At 43.3% G+C, this 20,351-nt stretch overlaps 3 protein-coding genes across 5 annotated transcripts; 2 read left to right on the top strand and 1 right to left on the bottom strand.

The window, feature by feature from the left end:
• The first annotated feature begins 1,515 nt into the window (after positions 1-1,515).
• Positions 1,516-9,131, top strand: kbtbd12 (kelch repeat and BTB (POZ) domain containing 12). 3 transcript variants are annotated; one of them, XM_064304920.1, is made up of 6 exons: positions 1,516-1,706; positions 4,045-5,381; positions 5,609-5,879; positions 6,833-6,983; positions 7,307-7,504; positions 7,642-9,131. In XM_064304920.1, the coding sequence occupies exons 2-6, from the start codon at positions 4,321-4,323 to the stop codon at positions 7,809-7,811; spliced, it is 1,851 nt and encodes a 616-aa protein (XP_064160990.1). In that variant the 5' UTR covers positions 1,516-1,706; positions 4,045-4,320; the 3' UTR covers positions 7,812-9,131. The 3 variants fall into 3 exon arrangements, with proteins under 3 accessions (XP_064160990.1, XP_064160989.1, XP_064160991.1); XM_064304919.1 differs by lacking the exon at positions 1,516-1,706 and adding an exon at positions 2,095-2,220; XM_064304921.1 differs by lacking the exon at positions 1,516-1,706 and adding an exon at positions 2,283-2,448.
• Positions 9,113-14,837, bottom strand: LOC135237621 (interactor of HORMAD1 protein 1-like). Its single transcript, XM_064304922.1, has 7 exons — positions 14,401-14,837; positions 13,974-14,130; positions 13,065-13,228; positions 12,925-12,973; positions 12,689-12,776; positions 11,898-12,013; positions 9,113-10,980 (listed from the first exon to the last, which is right to left on the bottom strand). Exons 1-7 carry the CDS (start codon positions 14,448-14,450, stop codon positions 10,036-10,038), a joined length of 1,569 nt encoding a protein of 522 aa, XP_064160992.1. The 5' UTR covers positions 14,451-14,837; the 3' UTR covers positions 9,113-10,035.
• Positions 14,838-16,563: 1,726 nt separating this feature from the next.
• Positions 16,564-20,020, top strand: trappc6b (trafficking protein particle complex subunit 6B). Its single transcript, XM_064304923.1, has 6 exons — positions 16,564-17,254; positions 17,546-17,613; positions 18,057-18,174; positions 18,644-18,727; positions 19,480-19,573; positions 19,932-20,020. Exons 1-6 carry the CDS (start codon positions 17,174-17,176, stop codon positions 19,961-19,963), a joined length of 477 nt encoding a protein of 158 aa, XP_064160993.1. The 5' UTR covers positions 16,564-17,173; the 3' UTR covers positions 19,964-20,020.
• Positions 20,021-20,351: the final 331 nt, after the last annotated feature.

The raw sequence follows: 20,351 nt of genomic DNA, 5'->3' as shown, positions 1-20,351 counted from the left end.
TTGGTTGCATAATGTGATGCACGGCACTGGGAAATTACTGCAATTGAACCTTCTCTATTATACTAGAAGGCTATTTTAATTTTGTTCTGCATTGTCTGGTATTTAACTTATATAGGTACTTGGAGATCAGCATCCTGGTTTTGCAAATATATATTTAATTCAAACTTAAGACATACTGGTGTCCCTAGTTTTTTAAATATTTTCTCCCAAAATCTCTCAGCTGAGTATACTGGTTTCAGTATGCTGAAACTGAAACTGCTTTTCCTTAGCCTTTCTCTAGTGCAAGGATCTCAAAACCCATTCCTGGAAGGCCAGAGAGTTCGTAAATTCTTGTGGTTTAATTGAAGTCAGCAGTGAAGTTAGGCCAAGATGTGGGGACTCTCTAACCAATCAGGTTAGGCCAAGATGTGGGGATTCTTTAGCCGATCAAGGACTTAAATTAAGCTCTTAAGTGCTGAAGCATACCATAAAACCAGTAGACACTGTGGGCCTCTCCAACAGTAACCTGAGATCCGTGCCCTAGTGCACATTACACAATGGACATTTCATACATTACAAATGGCAAATGGTTTTTACATGTAGTGGCTGGGTTAGCTAAATTGAGCCAGCATTCACAGTGCTGACTTGTTCTTTTCCATTACTGGTTCACCAAATGATTATTTTTTTCCCATTTCTATAAGCATGACACAGTCTGCTCATAGCATAATCTCGGCCCTCAAAAGCATAATCTTCAACTGATCAAATCCTGCCAAAAAGTGACAGTATTTAACCTGGTCACGCAGCAAACCCAGGTGATTGACACATCTGCACATCTGCACATCTGTGGAGAACTGCTGGGCAGACAACAGTTAACATTTAACTGCATGTGGGGTGACAACCAATAAAATGCTAGATAAGCAGACACACCTCTCGAACTTCCTGATGGGTGGCAGGCAGCCAATAAAGAGCCAGATATACAGACCAGCCCTTGTTCTCAAACCCTGATTACAGTTATCTTTACAGCAACTGGTTTCTGCTGATGTCTGTGAGAAGACTGTAGGGTTTTATTGAAACCCTTCCCAAATTCACTTCCTTCTCTTTATAGGACTTCAAACAACAGCTGTCCTATATCCCTAATGCAGTGCAATTCTATTGCAAAATCCAATATCCAGTCCATTGTTTTTTTCTTTGGAAAAAGCTTAAACCTGACCTGAATATTATAACATAACACTGCTAGCACAGTTGGCTGACTTGAGCCCTCAGACTCCATGCTCCAGGGACTGCTCTTTGCACAAGACGAAGTAATCAATTGCAAAAGATATACCTAATTATTGAGTAGGTCCAGCCACGCTCGTGTTGAATGACAGGACATCTTACTTTAAATAAGAGTACGTTATTGTGAAAAGGATGTGAAAAGGACATTCGTGAGGTGTGAATTATCCTATTATTTCTAAATTAAATACAGGATTTGTTTTCATTATTTTATTTTGTATTATTTATTATTTTATTTAGTTTATTTAGGCACGATTCATCCTGCATACTGGGCAGCGACAGCACAGACTGAGAAGCCAGAAAGCGCTTCTTGTTTCTGCGCTCTAGTATTAAAAACAGTGATTTCATTCCTTAGCCTACAAAGCAAACTGGAGCGTTCTTTCATGGATAAACATGAGATATGCATTCAAACGTTTATGGTTTCAACGCTACGTAAGACTATCGCCTAAATATTGGTAATTGTGGAGGTCTCATCCCGATTCACATAGAAAACACCTGACATTTGGGGTCATTTGGAGCTTGCCAACACCTCTATGCTAGCGCGTTTTTTTGCAAAGTAGTAAACGGTTTGAATGATCATATAAAGAGATATATGTTGTGAAATATTACTCCACTAGCTCTCAAATGTAATTTCAGAGATAGTGGATCTAAGCCTTTAGCCTATAAGGCAACAATAAAAACGGAGACGAATTATAACTTTGTTAAAATAGAACGCTTCTTGGAAATTCGTATTACTGTCCTTTAATTGAGTTCTTACAATTGATGTTAGTTTCCTCCCTCGGTCCTGCTTGCAATTTGACACGTGCTACATCATGGTCTATTTTAAGTTCTGTTGCGGAGAAAGGGAGACCCGTTCAACGTGTGTACATAGCTAGCCCTCCGTGTTGGATTGGAAAAGTTTCTGTCAATATTACAAATAATACCTTTGTTTCCTGAAAACAGAAAGTCTTGGAAGAGGCTCGGAGGCCGGTACTGTGGTCTTTATTGGATGCATGCGTTTACGCGTATTAGTATTAGCGCTCTGCAATCTTATTTTTCTGGTTTTTGACACATGATGCATGTTGGGGAGATTTCAGCTGCTTATTGTGCGCTTGACACTAAGCAGTATTATACCATGACTATTTTGCACTCATTAAGTGACTCTTTAATGTGCGCTGTTGTCAACCATCATTTTTGAGCCGAGGCCCGGGACAAATGGTATGTGCCGTAGATCGTTGCTGCTGACCTGTGGTAAAATAAATCTAATAATAAGTCTAATAATTCTCATATTTCAAGCGCTTCACTGACCTCTGGCATGATTCGACATGACTTGAGGTCTGCCCTCTATGAGCGAAATGTTAATTTGGACTTGTGCAAACAAATATATAAATGTAAAGTAAATGTAAGCAAATGAATTTCATAAAATTTCAGCTCATTTCGAATGCCCTTGAATGCATTTAGTAATATAAATCACTGCTTGGCTTAAGGGAATGCTGTACGATGGTTCTTAACCCTTTGGTTTTTTGGAATGTTTTTCAAAATGAAAAGTGTGCGAGAAATCCATTGCTTTTAGTTCCCAGCAGTGATTGTTACATCAGCATTAGAATGTTCCGTTAAGAACACTCTAATCATATATTTGTAATATTTAATCTTAAAGGATTTAACTGTTAAATGACCTGGAGGGTTTAAGAACACAGCTGACCTGTTTTATGACCATATTCAAGTTTAAAAATTGTCTGGAATGTGAAAAGCATTCTATGCAGGATTTTTACCTTGAAATTATTATAAAATAACCGATGCAGGCATATCTATTATGTGCTGGCAATCTCTGTCTTTACACTTTCACCAAATTTGTGAACCTTTACCTGTATTTGTTATTCTAATATGTGTTCGGGAAGTTTCTTGGTGTCAGCGTGTCTGTGTGTATGTGTTTGTAGGGGGTGGGGTGGGGGGATGAGGGTGCGGTGTGGCTACAGAGTCTGTGGTTTGGGATTACATTTCAGCAGAGTGTTTGTTGCTAGCTAGCTGAAGAAGCCCAGAAACTGCAAAGCAAAAAGACAAACAGACAGGGCTCATTCAAGAACTAGAATTAACTTTGGAATGGCTTTTCCTCTGTGGTGTCAACTGAAGTTTGCCAAGGTGATTAAAAAGTGTCATGGAGTTGGTCTGTTTTCTGTTGGACCTGTAAGTAATGTTACCTCTACCTATCCAGCTAGCTACATTAGGTGGGGTACTCAGGGTGACTAGGCGACATTGAAGATGGAGATGGAGACTTCATTGATTGTAAACACAGGACCACAGCAAGGCTAAAATTCCTGCGTAGTATCCATTGACTGTCAAATCAAACCAAACACAAAATATTATTTGCTATTGACAAAAATCCTAAAAGCAATTTAATGTTAACCCCTACAAAGCTTTTGATTGCAACTATTGCATAGCCTCCATATATTTCCCAAATGTGACTCTCAAATTGTAAATTGTCCCTATACAATAAATTGACCACCAATATGCATTTTATTTTTTTTATTACACAAATCAATGTAAGAATGAATGCTTTCATAATTAATTAATTGTTTTTTTAACAAACACCATTACATACAAATCAGTTTGTCAGTAGTGGAAGTAGCATGGCAACATGTGGAAGTGCATTATGAGGAGGTGGCATAAGATGAAGTGTAGTATAGAGGTACATTATGAGGTGGTGGCATAGGAGGAGGCGTAATATGGAGGTGCATTATGAGTTGATGGTGTGTGGGGAGATGTGATATGTTTTGTTTCTCTCTCTCTCTCTCTCTCTCTTTCTCTCTCTCTCAGATAAGCACATCACCCATCCCCAAAATTATCTTGCACAAAAGCTACACTTCCCTTTATCCCCACTCTGGTTAAAACAGGAATCTCAAACTCCAGTCCTGGAGGGCCCCAGTGGTTATGGTTTCCATTCAGTGAGTTGCAAACTGAGGCCTTGGAAGCAAAGGTGTGGACTATTTTGCCAACCAGTGACTTAATCAAACAGAAGTGCTGAAACTCTCCAAACAACAGAAGTCACTACAACCCTGTGGGATTTGATTTTGGAACCCTGGGTTTACAAGCATGGATCTGCGGTCCAAGCACGGGCTGTCACTGATGGACCGGCTGTGGCGGATGAAGGAGGCGGGAGAGATGACGGACGTGGTGCTGGTCACAGAGGGCGTGCGCTTCCCCTGCCACAGGGTGGTGTTGTCTGCCTTCAGCCCCTACTTCATGGCCATGTTCACCTGCGGCCTGCAGGAGTGCAACAGAACAGAGGTGACACTACAGGACACGCCCCCCGAAATCCTTCGCCTCATCCTTAACTACATGTACCGATCAGAGCTACCGCTGTCCAACGCCAACGTGCAGGGTGTGGCCGTGGCCGCCTTCGTGCTGCAGCTGGACGATGTCTTCGTGCGCTGCCAGAGACACATGACTGAAAATATGGATGCCTCAAACTGTTTGGGAGTGTACCATTTCGCACGTGACCTGGGAGCCGAGGATTTGCGCGACCTGGCTCATCGCTACCTTCGCCAGAACTTCGCCCAGGTGTGCCTGCACGAGGAGGTGGTGGAGCTGGAGTGCTATAAGCTGCTAACGCTCATCGGCTCGGACGACCTGAACGTGTCGCGGGAGGAGAGCATCCTGGATGTGGTGCTGCGCTGGGTGAACAGCGACCCGGACCGTCGGGCGGCGAGCCTCCCCGAGCTGCTCCGCAAGGTCAGGCTGCCCCTCGTGAGCCCAGACTTCCTGCGAGAGGCGCTGCGGAGGAACACGGTGCTGTTGGCCAATGCAGAATGCCAGGACATGGTGCAGGAGGCGCTGGAGCTTATCCAATGCCCCCCGTTAGCCACACCACGCAAGCTGAAGCTGCGTTATGGCATGGAGACCGTCGACCTGCTGCTCTGCATTGGTGCTGAGGGCCAGGGCATCCGGTCCCGCCATGGTTCCTACTCCGACTACAGCTTCTGCTTCTCCCCCACCACCGGACAGATCCACTACATCACCTCCCCCCGCTATGGTGAGGCATTGGGCTATGTGTGCGCCGGTGTGGTTACCCATGACAATGACATTGTGGTGGCGGGAGAGGCGGGAGCTCGCAGGATGGCTCGGGAGAAGAGCCGAAATGTGGACGTCTACAGGTGAGAGGAAAAACTGTGAGAACACTTAATGACCAGTGTGGTGGTTAGATATCTGTCAGACCGCTTAATGACTGGTACACTGGTCATTAGTATGTTCAGCCTTGAATATGACAGTTTCATGAGCTAGGAAACCACATGTGACCATAATTACTGCAGCCAAACGTGTCACTGAAAGGACCCCCTGCCCTCTGTTGTGCCTCCCTTTTGTTGTGTGGCTGTCCCGTCAGGTACAAGGCATCGGCCCAGGGGAGCTGGCAGAAGCTTTGTTCAGCAGAGCACAGAGATATGTATGCCTTGGGCGCGGTGGGTGACACCCTGTACCTGCTGGGCGGGCAGATGAAGCTGAGGAAGCAATACTTCATCACCAACTCAGTGGAGCGCTGGTCTATGCGGGGTGGGGCCTGGCGAAGCACGACTCCCTTACCCCTCCCATTGGCCTATCACTGCGCAGTCACACTCAAAGACCGCCTCTATGTGCTAGGAGGGAGGACCCCACAGGTAACTGGCGTGAAAGCCTGAAGGAGTTTACATTTAAAATATTTTCAAAATAAAATTAACCAATTAAAATGTATTTCACTATACTGCCCATCACCTCTGGGAGCCTCTTCAACAGTGCAACGCACAAAGTGTTAAATGTCAGAGGGAAATAATTGAATTAGCAGCAAAATAACTCCAGGCTAATTATTTCAGCCTTAGGGGATAATTCTGGCTTTCTCATTACAAAATTATGCTTTTTCTCCCCAGTTTCAAATGGCCAGTCATGCTTACATTGCAACACTCCTTGCAACCTCTGTTGATTTGGCAGAACACAGACATGCATGTGCTCTCCCCATGTGATGTCAGCCACTATTTCTTAACACTCTGCAGTTTGCACATTGGTCTCACTCAGACATGACATGCTTGCGCTCAGTCAACCAGCAAGATGACACTGTCACACGTGCCAATTGTGCCTCACCCTGCTGGCTGCTGGCCACAGTTGGTACAATTGCCACAATCCAGATTCGATACCAGATCCTGGGATTTGTCCATGAAATGAAACGGTGCTTTGACAGGATAAGCTACCCAGCAGGGTCCATAATTCTGGCTTTCATTCTATTTTTAGAAAATACCCAACTAAATTGCCCCAGCAACACAATCTTTCATGAAAACTCTCTTTTAAAAAGGGATAACACTAAGGAGGGAATGAGGAGGAAGTGACTGGGGGGAGAAAGCACTAATATGTGCCCCTAATATGTATCACTAATATGTGTCACTCCTAAGCACTGATATATTCCCACACACTTAGATACAGTACAAGGCAGTTGCATGGGAAGGCTTCTTGCTCTGTAACACTGTAGCAATACTCATATGCAATTACTGCAGCACTAGGAGTATATGTTTAGCAGTACGTACCCCTTACCCCTGTTCTACCCCTCCTACCGCACCTGTCCTGTTGCGTCTCATCCCGACAGTTTGACCGGCCAGACGATGAACCTGAATGCCTGAGCAGCCGATTGTTCAGGCTGGACCCTGGCGCAAGCACATGGGTCGAATGTGGACCCATGCGGTACTCCAAATACCGCTGCAGTGCCGTCGCTCTCAATGGAGAGATCTACGTCTTGGGTGAGCATGCGGTAGGATGGGGTGGAACCAAACATGCCCACTAGTTATAATAATAACCAAAGTGCACACGTAACTGGAATGACCATAAATCATTTGTCAGTCATAACACACAGCTGACAGTGCTAACCTAAACTCAGCTGAGATAGTGGACTGCAGCCAAGCAGAAACTAGCTGAGTGCACTCATGAGATACATGCTATTCTGGGGCCTCCTGGATTGATAATGGAGTTTGGAGTGATGAGTGTGAATATAATTGGGAATTCCAAACTGGGAGAAAATATGGGAAAAATTCAGGCGTCATGATGTTGCTCCTTCTTCCTGCAGGTGGCATTGGGTGCGAGGGGGTGGATCGTGGGCAGTCACGCCGCTGCCTGGATGTAGTGGAGATCTACAATCCAGATGGAGACTTCTGGAGGGCAGGGCCCCCACTTCCCGGGCCCCTGCTGTCCCTGCACACCAACGCCTCCAATGCCGGTGTAGTAGGGGGCAAAATCTACGTCTGCGGCTTCTACAGGGGAGCAGGTAAGCCACACCAGCAATTGGGTAAATTTTACTGGCACCCAGGTGTCAGACACCAGTAAATGGAAGATCTTCTAATGATGGAAAGTGATGCTTCACTGCTGGTGACAGGTCACGTTCATGTGTCTGTCTCACCACAGGTCGGCATGACATCATCACCAAGGACATCCTGGAGCTGGATCCCTGGGAAAACCGGTGGACCATGGTGGCGAGGCGTGTCCTCATGCATGACAGCTATGATGTCTGCCTGGTGGCCAATCTCAACCCCCGGGGCCTCAAGGCCCCACCCCCTGACCTACTTGAGGAGTAACATGACTATACCTCTCCCAGTCCTGCCCCCTGACCTCCTTAGTAAAACTCCTGGTCTCACCCATCTTACATGAGTGTGCCCCATAGCATTATCTGCTATGAGGTGAGATTCCGAAGGACAGAGTTTGCCTCATGGCACATTGGTTTCTACTCTATCTGAGAACCTTTGTTTTTCTGTGTGCTGGATACTTAAGCTCTGGATAGAGGATACATGGGCCTTGTTGCACGCCCTGTTAAAGGGTAGCAGTGTAGAAACATTTTGCATTTGTAACCATGAATGGTATGATCGATATCAAAGCCACAGAGAGCTTCGTTATCACTTGGATATGTGCCATGGCATTTCAACACCTGTTTATGTACTACTTGTCTCTTCCTGTTACCAGTTGTTCTTTTAGCTTATGCACGTCTTGTTTTCTTAGTTACTTTGTGCGTTGTCATAGGCTTCATGGAAAGTTCTCTATTCTTATTCTTATTATTATTATGGATTACACTGAATGAAAACCTGAGTCTGCTGCAGGCTCCACACTTCTGTATGGGACAAGTCAAAGGGCTCAAACTGACTGTTGTAATCATCAATCAGCTCCATTACAGGCAGAGATGTGGAAGGAGGAGAGGCAAATACTCAGGGACACGAAGGAGGCACTTCACTGGGGCAGCATGTTAACTTGCACAGAAACATACAGTGCAAAAACATCCCTGTTCTGAGGCTCATTGCTCCGATGCCTGACCTGCACCTTGCGTTGCTCACAGGCAGCACAGCTCAAACCTGGTCAATAACACCGATCTTAGAGCTGCACAGACAAACACATCGCCTGCTGGTGCTCGTAAACACCAGGGCACACAGCATACGCCAGCAATGTTTTGCTCAGAAAACGGAAGAATGTCTAGACCCAGGGCTTGATAAGGCAACAATAAAAACTATTGGAGCAGATTGACCTCTGAAATTAGAAACATCAGACAGAGAGCAGCCTGTTTTCCCTCTCAGTTAGTCATCTTGCTTAGTGCTCATTAACCTCTGCATCATGAAAAAATATTCACTTTTATGTAAAAAGCTTACAAAAAAATCCAACTGTTATAAATTTCATCCAAACACCCCCGATAGAAGTGAGAAGGGAGAGACTGAGCTGTGAGATGGCACACGCCTGATAATCACAATCTGAGGCACAGTAAACAACAAAAACAAAGAAAACATTTAAACACTGTTGATATAAAAAACAAGTTCATTCTTCATTATTCTTATTTACTGTATGTGATTTAGCAACACAAGTGCATTATTTGTTCAGCCAATAAAAAAAAATTAAATAAAGAAAGATGAGAAATATGTGGTTAGTTTTATTGATCATGAAATCAAGGAACATGCCACAAAGGTATAAATTAACGGGACACTATTGCAAACAAAAGCAAAAACACGAGTTTTTGGGGAAAATTCCCTGGAAAAAACTGTCTTGAATTCCAACTGAACTGCATGAGGGTAGTAGACTAGGAATTTTGAGACTTCCTACAGTAATGCGCTCAGAAATTTGCATTGTCGTTAAGAAGAGGAAAGAAATTACGTAGCATTAATAGATCAAAAAGTAGTTTTATCGGTTAAAGTGGTTTGGCCGAAGTCTTCAAGGAGACAATGGCAATGGTGCATTTCTGTGGCTAAAAACGGTTGAACAAGCTTGTGCTGATCTTGAGTACCAGCAGTAGCACTGCATCAGTGTGGCAGACTGACCGATGCCTAAAACAGATTTTGGTCAGTCTGTAAAACCTTTGTTCTGATGTATAAGTAATGTGTTAAGGTTCCATACATTTTACAGTTTAATATTATATAAGTAAGTTTTTTTTTTTTTTTTTTTTTTTTTTAAACATACAATCCCTGGAATTAATCATTATAGAGCAAGCAATGAAAGACTTGTATATGACAGTACATTGCTGTAATAACAGTACCCAACATCTATTAGGAGCTTTAACAAAAGCTACAGCAGGGCTGTAAGACTCCAGTCTTGGTTGGCCACAGCATTTGCTGGTTTTTGCTGTGTTTCAGCTCTTAAGGGATTCACTTAAGACACTGATTAGCTAAAGAGTCCAAGCAACTTCCTCCAATGCCTGAACTGATTGCTGACTAAAAGGAAAAAGCTGCAGATGCTTTTGACACCCCTGACCTACACTAGGTACGAACAAGTCCTATTCAAATTATGGCTTTTTTTAGAAACACCTCAGCATGCTTACAGATGGTGTGTCTAGTCAGAATCATCACAGAAATCAAACAGCTGCCAAAACCCCTTCTGTGTGATCTCAGTCTTGGCTGTAGGGAGTGGTATTACCCATGATGCTGTGGTCGCCTCACACCCGGAGACAAATTGTATGCTGTTGCTGTTCTGGGACCAACCTGCACAGGGATTGAAGCATGCCCCTGCGTTCTCGGACGTGTGATAGGCTGGACTCTGGCAGGAAGTGGGGGCAGGCATTATCGCTTTGCCCCTGTTGCCACTGCCCTGCCCCCCACGCAGCGGCTGGACCTTCTTCCTCCTCTTGGGCATCCATGTTCTCTGCCCTCTCTGGGCAGTTCTCTTCTGCCTGCCAGCTAGCTTAGGGACTCCGCCAGTTCGGTGAATGCCTCCGTCATCTCGAGACAGGGGCCCGAGGTTCTCCTGCGTGGCTCCGGGCTGGCTGCAGGCAGCTGCAGTTTCCTGCGGCCCTGTGTCGGCTGCACCTTTTTGTATTCCCGGCATGTGAGCCGTGGCAGGGTGGGTACGGTATGGTTTCTGCTCATGCATCTCACACGTTCTGTCTGCCAGAGCCTCAGCTCGCTCCGGCTCTGTGTGGGCAGCAACCCGCAGGTTTGGCTCGCTGGTTCGGCAGGGTTCCTGGTCAATGGGCCGCAGTGGCCCAAGGTATCCAGTCACTCCTGGAGGCTGTGGTGCTGGCCCGGTGCTCAGCTGCAGGCTCTGGATGTACTGCGTCTTCTCGCTAACCAGACAGAGTCTTTCCCAGGGGCAGGGCGATGTCTGCACACCACTGTCTGCCACGGGGGCCGATGGCGGCTGAGTGGAGGTCAGAGCCTGCAGCCAGGAGAGCATCTCTCCCATCATGCACTGCTTCCTGGCCTGCTCAGTCCTCAAGCTCTTCAACTCCTGCTGCAGGCTGTGCATGCATGTAGCCAGAGTGGCCACCTCTGAAACTACCTGAGACACAACACAGAAACAGACCATGTCAGTGGTTAAACTGCCTGTGGTGATTTCACACACCTCTCCCCAATGATGTCACTTTCTGTGGCGCCTCCCCTTCTTCACTCTTCACCATCTCTAGTGGGAGTTCTTTTTCACCACTGTCTTAATCTGTTTGCCTCATCCATGGTAGGTACACTATATGACCAACGTATCTGGACACCTCTTTGTCTGGAGCTGATTTTCATAGTCTGGGCTAGGCCCCTTAGTTCCAGTGAAGGCAAATCTTAATGCAATGAAATTCTAGATGATTCTGTGCTTCCAAGTTTGTGGCAACAGTTTGGGGAAGGCCCTTTCCTGTTTCAGCATGACATTGCCCCTGGGCAGACATATAGAAATGGTCCATATAGATCGGTGTGAAAGAACTGCACAGAGCCCTGACCTCAAACCCATCAAACAACTTTTGGATCAATTGGAAAGCCAACAAGTCAGGCCTAATCACCAAATCAGTGCCCGACCTCACTAATGCTCTTCTGGCTGAATGGAAAAAAATCCCTGCAGCAATGCTCCGAACATCTAGTGTAAAGCCTTTCCAGAAGAGTGGAGGTTGTTATAGCAGCAAAGGGTGGATGAACTCGATATTAATGCCCATTATTTGGGATTAGATGTTGGATGGCAGGTGTCCACATACTTTAGACCATGTAGTGCATTTTCTTGCCCCCTTCAACCAGACTGAACTCCCAGAATTTACTTCAGTTTCAAACCACATTATTAAAATTTACCTGTATATTATCTCACTAGACTAATCAAATATTTAAACAAATCTAAGGGTGCTCTTAAATGTACTTGTTGTATCTAAGGGTCCTCCTAAATGTACTTTCTCATATCTAAGGGTGCTCCAAAATGCACTAAGTGAATTATTTTGCCCAGCTCACCTTGGACTCCCTGTTCTCCATGTCTCGTAGGGCCTCTGACTGGCAGTTGAGCTTGTCCAGCACTGCCCCCAACTGCACTGCGAAGCCTTCTTGCATGCTGCCCACAGCACCCTGAACTGAAAGCAAAAGGAAATGGCATCACTCAAACCCCTGTGTTTAACCTTCACTATCTGTAATTACACAGTACAGCTATGCTACTTCCTATTTTGAATAAAACTGTAGCAGTATTGATTCGCGCTTTGACCATTTATCAAACATGATAACAAAAAACTCTCAAAGTGTTTTCATACTATCACGGTCCCATCCAGCAGAAATGGTGTTAAATAGCTCTGATATAGATACAGATATGATATAGATCCATATTTTTATGCACATTCTTAATCTACTTTTTTACCCACAGAGTATTATTTAAACAAACCGTATTTGTAACAGTTCTATTACTATTCCAAAATCACCCAGAGGGAAGCACAGAGCAGTATATTCATTTAATCTTCACAGGCAGCACCCTCTACTGCTCATACTGTGTAATAAAGTATGATAGTTATAAACAATGCCACTGTTTTATCTTATTTAGACGCTGCTGCAACAGCATATTAAACTGGATTTATCTCTTTCCCCCCTTCAGATTACAATTTGAACAGGTTTGAACGATAATCAAAATTTAAACATACATTAAGACTCTCACATAATATCCCTGATTATGAGCCAAAAGAACATTTTTCAAATTCTGGCAATAGAAACATCCACTGTATTAACATGTGTTGCTTTACAGTTCAGACAATACCACTTACATGTTATTGTGAAACCATTCAAGGCTTCCACTACAACTCTTTTAGTAGAACCTGTGTTTCCATCCATGCTGCTTAAGGAATTCTTCATCTGAAACAAACACACATTCTCATCATTAACCAACAAAAGTTTTTCATGAACTTCAAATGTTTCATGAAAATCAAAAAGGCATGATTTTATAAAGTAGTAAGTGGAGTATTCAGTTGGTTTTCCTTGCCATGCCAGTTGCACATCTTACATTTTCCATGCATTCCTTAAGCTGTGACAATTCACTCATGAGCATCTCACTAAAAGACAGAAAGAAATATTACACATAGCACCTGTATCGTACACTGCAGGACGTCAATGAACATAATCATTTTTTAAAAGAATAGTTACCTTTCAGTCTTCTCTTTTGCTTTTTTTTTCTCCTCCTCAAACTGCCCCAGGATTCCTTTGGTTTTGCTGCATGTAAAATTCGGCATCTTGCTTTTGTCCTTTGAATCTCCACCGAACAGGTAAGGCTTGGTGTGGTAGTTTGTTGAAACTTTGGGCTCATTTACCTAAACATCAAACTCATTTTCCAACTACATACTCACACATAGTCATAATCATTTTTGCCAAAAGGGCCCTTTAATCTCCAGGATAAAAAACCACTGTCTATGCAAGCTTGGCTTGTGGGCCACAGTGTGAAAAGAAACAATGTGCTGCAGAGGACAGTGTATGCTTTGCCTCACTCTCCTGCATGAGCTTCAGAGATTATAATATGAATTTGGCTGTATACCACAGTGGGCATTCTAAACTGGGGCGAAAATGAGGGCATAATCATAGTAAAGTAAAGTACAGAACATGGTGTGGTATAGATCTGTGAAGCACAGTTGAGGTACGCTACAGAAGGGGTTCAGAACTGTGAAGCACATTTGGGGTATGCTACAGGGGGTTCAGGACTGTAAAGCACAGTTGGGGTATAGTAGAGTGGGTTCAGGACTGTGAGGCACAGTTGAGGCAAGCTAGAGGGGGTTCAGGACTGAAGCACAGTTTGGGTATGCTAGATGAAGTTCAGGAATGTGAAGCACAGTTGGGGTATGTTAGAGGGGGTGCAGGACTGTGAAGCATGGTTGGGGTATGCTACAGAAGGTGTTCAGGACTGAAGCACAGTTGGGGTACGCTAGATGAAGTTCAGGACTGTGAAGCACAGTTGGGTTATGCTCGAGGGGGTTCAGGACTGTGAAGCACGGTTGGGGTATGCTACAGAAGGGGTTCATGACTAAAACAAAGCAGGAGGGGTAGGGAGGTACTCAAATGTACCTCCTGTGAGTTTTGCTGAGAGTTCTTGGACTGTAGACTCATTTCCTGGGAAAGGCCCATTTGATCTGACCAGAACTGGGACCCAAACAGAAACTGGGAGTCTGTCAGGCTGGAGTAATCGCTGGTGGCACTACTTCGGCCAGAGGATTTACTCCCTCTGCGAAACGTAGTTTTACAAAAACACCAAGAATGATTAAATACACATCGATCAACATTAGGCCTCCATAACCATAATATTACAAAAATAACTCTGGAACGTTAGTAATTGGTTAAGAGAGCAATTCATCATATTGCTCTTCATAAAATGCATTTTATGAATTTATATAAAAATGTCAACTTTTCATTTAGGAACATTTTTAATTGAAAAATAGGGCTAACTGCAACATCAAATCAACCGGGCTTCGTTGTTAATCTTTCCTGTACTTACCCATTCGATATACTTAAAATCTCTTTAATGTTCCATACGTTGGGATACATGTTTCGATCTGTTCCGACAAAATAAACACTGCTGGTTAATTCGTGGATGAGTTTTGTTTATCTTTTGCTGGAACATTACTGAACAGGAAACATTCAGCTCTCAGTGACTTAAGGCACCGATGATCAGAAGAGAAGGAATAATGGCCAGATTGCTAACCAGTTAGCAAACCGACGAAAGTCTGCAAGTTATCTGTCTGGCTACGGATGTTGTTACGAAGTAGGACGTTTCATTTTAAAGCATTAGCCTAGAAATTAGTCGTTAATGCGAAGCTATAATTGATACCGTAATATTTTTCGTTAGAGTTTCTTCTCATTCGCTCTGTTTTGGAAGTAGGCTAAACGTTATCTAGCTAGCTAACTTGTAGGCGTTTCATTCTGGACGAATGTTAGCAGTTACTTTAACTCAACGTCCCCCCACACGTGCAGGCATAGAGAACGGAACTAACCGTTAACCCAACCGCGCACGAGGAAAAATACCAATTCGGACTGGGGCCGTATCGGTACGTTTATTTCATTGAACATGAGAAAAGTTACTGTTTCTTAATGAAAAAATTGTAAGCATGTGTTCATAAATACATCTATCCTAGCGAGAGTGATCTGTCTGTGTCTACCTTCTTTGGTTTACATACAAGTTATAGTTGAACATACGGAGTACATATTAGGCTTACACAAAATACCAGTTTAAGAAAATTATTATTTGTCATGCAGGCTGTGTTCTGCATACTTTAGTTTGTCTGAATTCGAACAATGGATATTTATCAAGAGATCCCAGTGTCATAGCTGCAGGGCATTTTAGAACTAGTCTGCCAAGAACTATACCGCATTCCAGAACTACCGTCACAAACGGGAATACGCCTTATGCACACGGTAATGTGATGAAACGAGTAAGTAGGCTACTGAATAACCATATAACTGGTAATAAGTAGACCTAGGCCTAATTTTCTGACCAATGGCGCCTCCTGCTTTCTGTGTCTTTCCTAGTTTCTGTTGCCTATACGGCAAACACATGCTCAGAATCTGGTTTATAGATAAGTAGCAGTAAGGGTACAAGCATAAAAATTGTTTATAACTATACAATATTACAGCAATGATGTCACACATTTGTCACAAGGGAACGCTGTTAGTGCATGGTTAATCACTATGAGATATTGCTGCATGATGGAGGAATGCGTCGCAAGGGAATGCTTTTAGTGCATGGTGTGGATTTCAGTATGCCTCTTGTTCTGCTGACAATGTTTAGGCCTAGTCCTGCATCACCAAAGCAAAAGTCTTCAAAGGACACTGCTCACCTGCACAGCATACTGTGTGGTGCTTAGACAAGTCTGATACAATATATTTAGATAGAGTACGGATACATCATGTTCTTCCAATCCTGCCTGCCCTTCAGTTAGCTGTATCCGTTTCCCCACGTCTGAACCTTAGTTTGTAGTTCAGTCCAGTACTATCATACCCACAGCAACTATCCCCACCAATGCGATGTATCTATCACATTATATTTACAAAGTAAAATGGACAAATATTGACTAACTTATAAGTCTTGTAATGCAAAAGATTGAAACAGTTCTCTTCGGGAAGCAACGTGCTGCATGTACATGAAATATTCATGTTGGCATGATAACATTTTGGAATTTTAACATTAACAGTTGGTTGGCCCACATTTCTTTCGTTGAAGTCTGTACCAAGATTGTGTTACACAATTTGAAATACTTGTGACATAATTTTGCATACCCACGCTTCCTTTAAATTTTTGTAACCCAATACGTAAGTGTATTTTCAGAATATATTTACATAACGTGTATTGATTGCTCTATTTTTTTTTAATTAAAAACTGATTGTACAAACACTGATGTGCGATATTTAGAAAAGGCTAACAGGTGGGAAAGCATGAATTGTTGCCTTTTTTTGGTATATGTTGTTACCTAACATTAGCAGCAGGGGCGCTGAAGTGTTAGGTAAGTGTTAGGTTTGCCCTCAGCATGCGCAGTAGGATCTGTTTTCCGTTACTTCCTGTGCTTCACCGCCAGGCCGGGCCGGGCCAATGAACTAGGCTGGATCCTCAAAACCCTTTCCAGCTTTAATGTATGCTCTGTAGTGTACCCGGCATATCCATATAAACTGCACTAACCAGTAATCCCAGAAGATTTTACCATGTAACAATAAATAATTAAATTTAGAAAAAATGTACACTTGTGTACCGCAAGCTAAAAAGCTCCTATTTATATCGGGAAAATAAAATGACAGACAGGCGCACTAGAAGGCATCTAATTTATTTAGTTATTTTTTACAGTCTCTGGTTACAACCACTGTAGTTCATTGGCTACAACTATCATACCCGGCTGTAGTACGAGATCCACACCATTCGCACTCCGCTGACTCGATGAGTGGCCTATTAACATATGACAGCTGTACTAACGTTAGCCTAGCTGGCTAAATAGGAGCGAACTAGCTAGTCTTCAGTGTTGGTTCTGCTAATCAGCGGACAGCTGTCACTTAAAGCGCCGTTTAAACGACAACCATCTGGGTTTCTAGAGCTACGTGAATTCATTCTATAGTTAATCTTAGCCATCAAACCATCGGAGACGTGCCTAATAATACTCGGACAGCTACATAAACATTGGCTAGCTGGATATCTACACTTAATTCGTTTTATTGCTTATTATTGTGTGGTTATACATTTATGTGTATTTTCAAAGGGTGTCAGGGGTACATTTATTTAGGCAAGGATGGCGGACGAGGCGCTTTTTCAATTTCTTCACAATGAACTGATACAGTATGTCTACAAATCAGCAGAGCACGGCGAGATGGTAAGTTGTAGCTAGCAGTTTTGTAATTAGCAACACTAGGTATCGATACGTTATTATCTAGCTAACTCGTTTTTTTATATCGAGCTAGCGTTAACCACCACCATTTACATTTTAATTGGTATTATAGTTTAGTCATTAGAAAGCTATTGACAGGACCAGTCTATTCTATCCATATGCGGACGCTTTCGTGTAGACTACGGCTGAGTAAACAATATCTGGTTATATTCGTGTTTAATAAACCATTTTTGCGTTGAAATTGCCTAACTTTCGCAATTTTGCGTCCCCCTTGAGGAAAACGGGAGGTGCATTACAAAGCTGGAGAACATGGGATTCCGTGTTGGCCAAGGGCTAATCGAAAGGTCTGTCAGAGTTTTTTTTTATTAATTTTTTTAAATAATTTAAATTTAGCCAAATTATATCGAGTTTATATTTTTATTGGTTGTTTTAGAATAATGTTTTAAATGTAATTTTTCAGTCACATACCTTAGAAATGAATTTACTTATATATGCCCCACAAAAAGTGAGTCTTGTGTTACCAGTGTACATTTTCTAGATATACTTTGAACTTTTCAAGATGTTCTACTAACCTACATGTAGAATGTACCCAGGTTATATCAGGTAAAGGATTGGCAACAAGGTTGTTCGGATAGAGAAGTAGGTTATGCATGATGGTTGACGCAATTCTTTGGTGGAGAGTGACCTGGGATAGTCGGATCCCCATCTTAAAGATGGCACCTCCTACTGTATAGTGTCTCTGGTTGCTTGTTGCTGCAGGTCTGAGATGTGTAATTCTCTCGGTCAGATTCACACGAGACACTGCACGGTTCAAGGATGAGCTGGATGTCATGAAGTTTGTCTGCAAAGATTTCTGGACTAGTGTTTTCAAAAAGCAAATTGATAACTTACGAACAAATCACCAGGTAATTTCTTCACGCTTAGTGTTATGCCATATGTTTAACATTGTGTTCAGCTCTGTGTAAGGTGTCCTGTCTATGTAAGAGGAGGGTTGTCACTTGTGGGCTGGAGGGGGGTGATTCTAGGGGCCCACAGCAAAAAAAAAAAAAAAAAATCTATTTGTTTTATTTTTAAAATGGTGGCCCAGAAGAACAGTATTATTTAAGGGGGCCTAGAATGCCTAGGTATGCCCCTGGGGGGGGGGGGGGGGGGGGGGGGGGGGGCGGCAGCACTTGGGCATTTGGTGTGGCTCATGTTTTTTTTGTTTTTGTTTTTTTTACTGTAGTTACTCATGTAAAATCCTCATGTGATTGCACTCATACCATAACGGACAGAAGACTGAACACAAAATGGAAAATCCGGTTCTGTACATTATGCTGTGCAGGCAGTCTCAAACCCAGACTAAATGTAATGTTTTTTTAAATGATTTTGCAGGGGATTTATGTGCTACAGGATAACAAGTTCCGGTTGCTGACACAGCTCTCTACAGGAAAACAGTATTTAGAACATGCCCCAAAGGCAAGTACACATTACTGGGGGGAAGAGCAGGGTAGTAGCACTGTGTTACTTGAGCACCTCAAAATCTGAATAAAGTGCTTTCATGTATTATATTGTTAGTTGTGCCTTATGATATTGCTGAGATTGATGAGCATCAGGCGCTGTATGGTAGGGTTATGTTGGCTGGTATTTTCTTAAGTGAACACTCACCCCTATAACCTGATTGGATCTGTGGTGTTCTGGTTTGACGGAGTGGAGCATATCTGGGCACCAGTGAGAATGGAGTGGGTGGGTGGGTTGTTTGTTTGTAAAAAAAATTTCGGAGCTGCATGGTGTCACCTAGGGCAAAAACTGGGGTAGGCGGGATTGGGTATTGCCCACCCTAGCCTCAGTCTTGCCCAGCCAGTCAGAGAATGAACATCGCGAACAGCGTGCGCTGGCAATAAATGATATGGTCCTGCACAAGTTCTCCACAGCCAACCATATACGGTGCAAGAAATGCTAATAACTCAGTTTGCAATTCGCGTATGTTTCTGCACAGCTACATGATGACACCTGGGCTCACGTTTATTAAACATCTCTGAGCAGGAGTGGTGATCAAGGATCAGTTTACCCATTTAGCTCATAATGGATAGTAAGGACATGGACAAGGGAAACTTGGTCTCAGATCAGTACTCCTACTCTGAGGTCCTTTATGGATGAAGCCCTGGTATGTTTGGTAGGGTGTCTCTTGTGTGCTGTACAGTAATACCTGGTTTGTGCTTCTCTTGCAGTACTTGGCATTTACCTGTGGGCTAGTGAGAGGCGGACTGGCCAACCTGGGGGTGAAGAGCATAGTAACGGCAGAGGTGTCCGTCATGCCTGCCTGTAAGTATCGCCTGGTCTAAGACGACAGCTATACCACTGCAAACAGAGACATGGCTGGGGGGGGGGGGGGGTTGGGACAGGAACCTGAACCGCACTACCCCCACCCCCAAAATGCAGGAGACGAATGTAAAATATGCTGATGTTGATTGCAAAGAATCTGAATCCACTGGAAAACTGAAAAATGATTACTAGAATCCTGGGAAAGTGCTCATTTTCTCACTGTTTCTGGCTGTGGCTTTCCTGTATGTGGGTGTGGGGTCTATTGGCAGCATCTTTCGGAAGAGGCCCTTCAGCTGGAGGTAGCTATAATGCAGCACACCTGTGAAGGACGTGTTTACACTCTGCGCTGTCTCTGCAGGTAAATTCCAGGTGATGATCCAGAAGATGTGAGGAACAGAGGAGGGCCAGCCCTGGAATCCCCACCCGACATAAAACACTTGAAACTCACACCTCCATCTCAGTTTTATTGCCTTTTTTGAGTGTTTGAAATGTTCCTGCATGCAAACAGTGTTGTGGACTACTGTGTATTAATTTAATGTATTTTTTTCATTATTGTTAATATGATTATTATTATTGTGATCATTTACCACATGGACCATGTATGCCTTTAATCATATTGATTTTACACAGTTATGAATTTTGTGTAAAAAGAGCGTATTTTGTTTGCAATGATTTGCACTGAGCTTTTGTTAAATGAGAATAGAAACTCACTTGTTTTTAGACCTGTTGTCTCCATGGTAACATCACCCCACAGATATTTCATATCTAAACGTCAGCT

Source organism: Anguilla rostrata, chromosome 13 (assembly GCF_018555375.3).
Source record: "Anguilla rostrata isolate EN2019 chromosome 13, ASM1855537v3, whole genome shotgun sequence".
In the NCBI taxonomy this organism is placed as follows: domain Eukaryota; kingdom Metazoa; phylum Chordata; class Actinopteri; order Anguilliformes; family Anguillidae; genus Anguilla; species Anguilla rostrata.
The sequence above is the reverse complement of the archived record's forward strand: the minus strand, read 5'-3'. Positions and strand labels throughout refer to the sequence as shown.

Bases quoted from the DNA above. Each gene is read 5' to 3' on its own strand.
- LOC135237621 (XM_064304922.1), bottom strand. From the start codon at position 14,450: ATGTATCCCAACGTATGGAACATTAAAGAGATTTTAAGTATATCGAAT. The intron at 12,974-13,064 runs GTAACTATTCTT...TCTGTCTTTTAG, and splicing joins GCAAAAGAGAAGACTGAAAG to TGAGATGCTCATGAGTGAAT. The intron at 10,981-11,897 runs GTGAGCTGGGCA...GTTGTGTCTCAG, and splicing joins TGGAGAACAGGGAGTCCAAG to GTAGTTTCAGAGGTGGCCAC.
- kbtbd12 (XM_064304920.1), top strand. From the start codon at position 4,321: ATGGATCTGCGGTCCAAGCACGGGCTGTCACTGATGGACCGGCTGTGG. The intron at 5,382-5,608 runs GTGAGAGGAAAA...CTGTCCCGTCAG, and splicing joins CGAAATGTGGACGTCTACAG to GTACAAGGCATCGGCCCAGG. The intron at 5,880-6,832 runs GTAACTGGCGTG...TCATCCCGACAG, and splicing joins TAGGAGGGAGGACCCCACAG to TTTGACCGGCCAGACGATGA.
- trappc6b (XM_064304923.1), top strand. From the start codon at position 17,174: ATGGCGGACGAGGCGCTTTTTCAATTTCTTCACAATGAACTGATACAG. The intron at 17,255-17,545 runs GTAAGTTGTAGC...GTCCCCCTTGAG, and splicing joins CAGCAGAGCACGGCGAGATG to GAAAACGGGAGGTGCATTAC. The intron at 17,614-18,056 runs GTCTGTCAGAGT...TCTCTCGGTCAG, and splicing joins GGCCAAGGGCTAATCGAAAG to ATTCACACGAGACACTGCAC.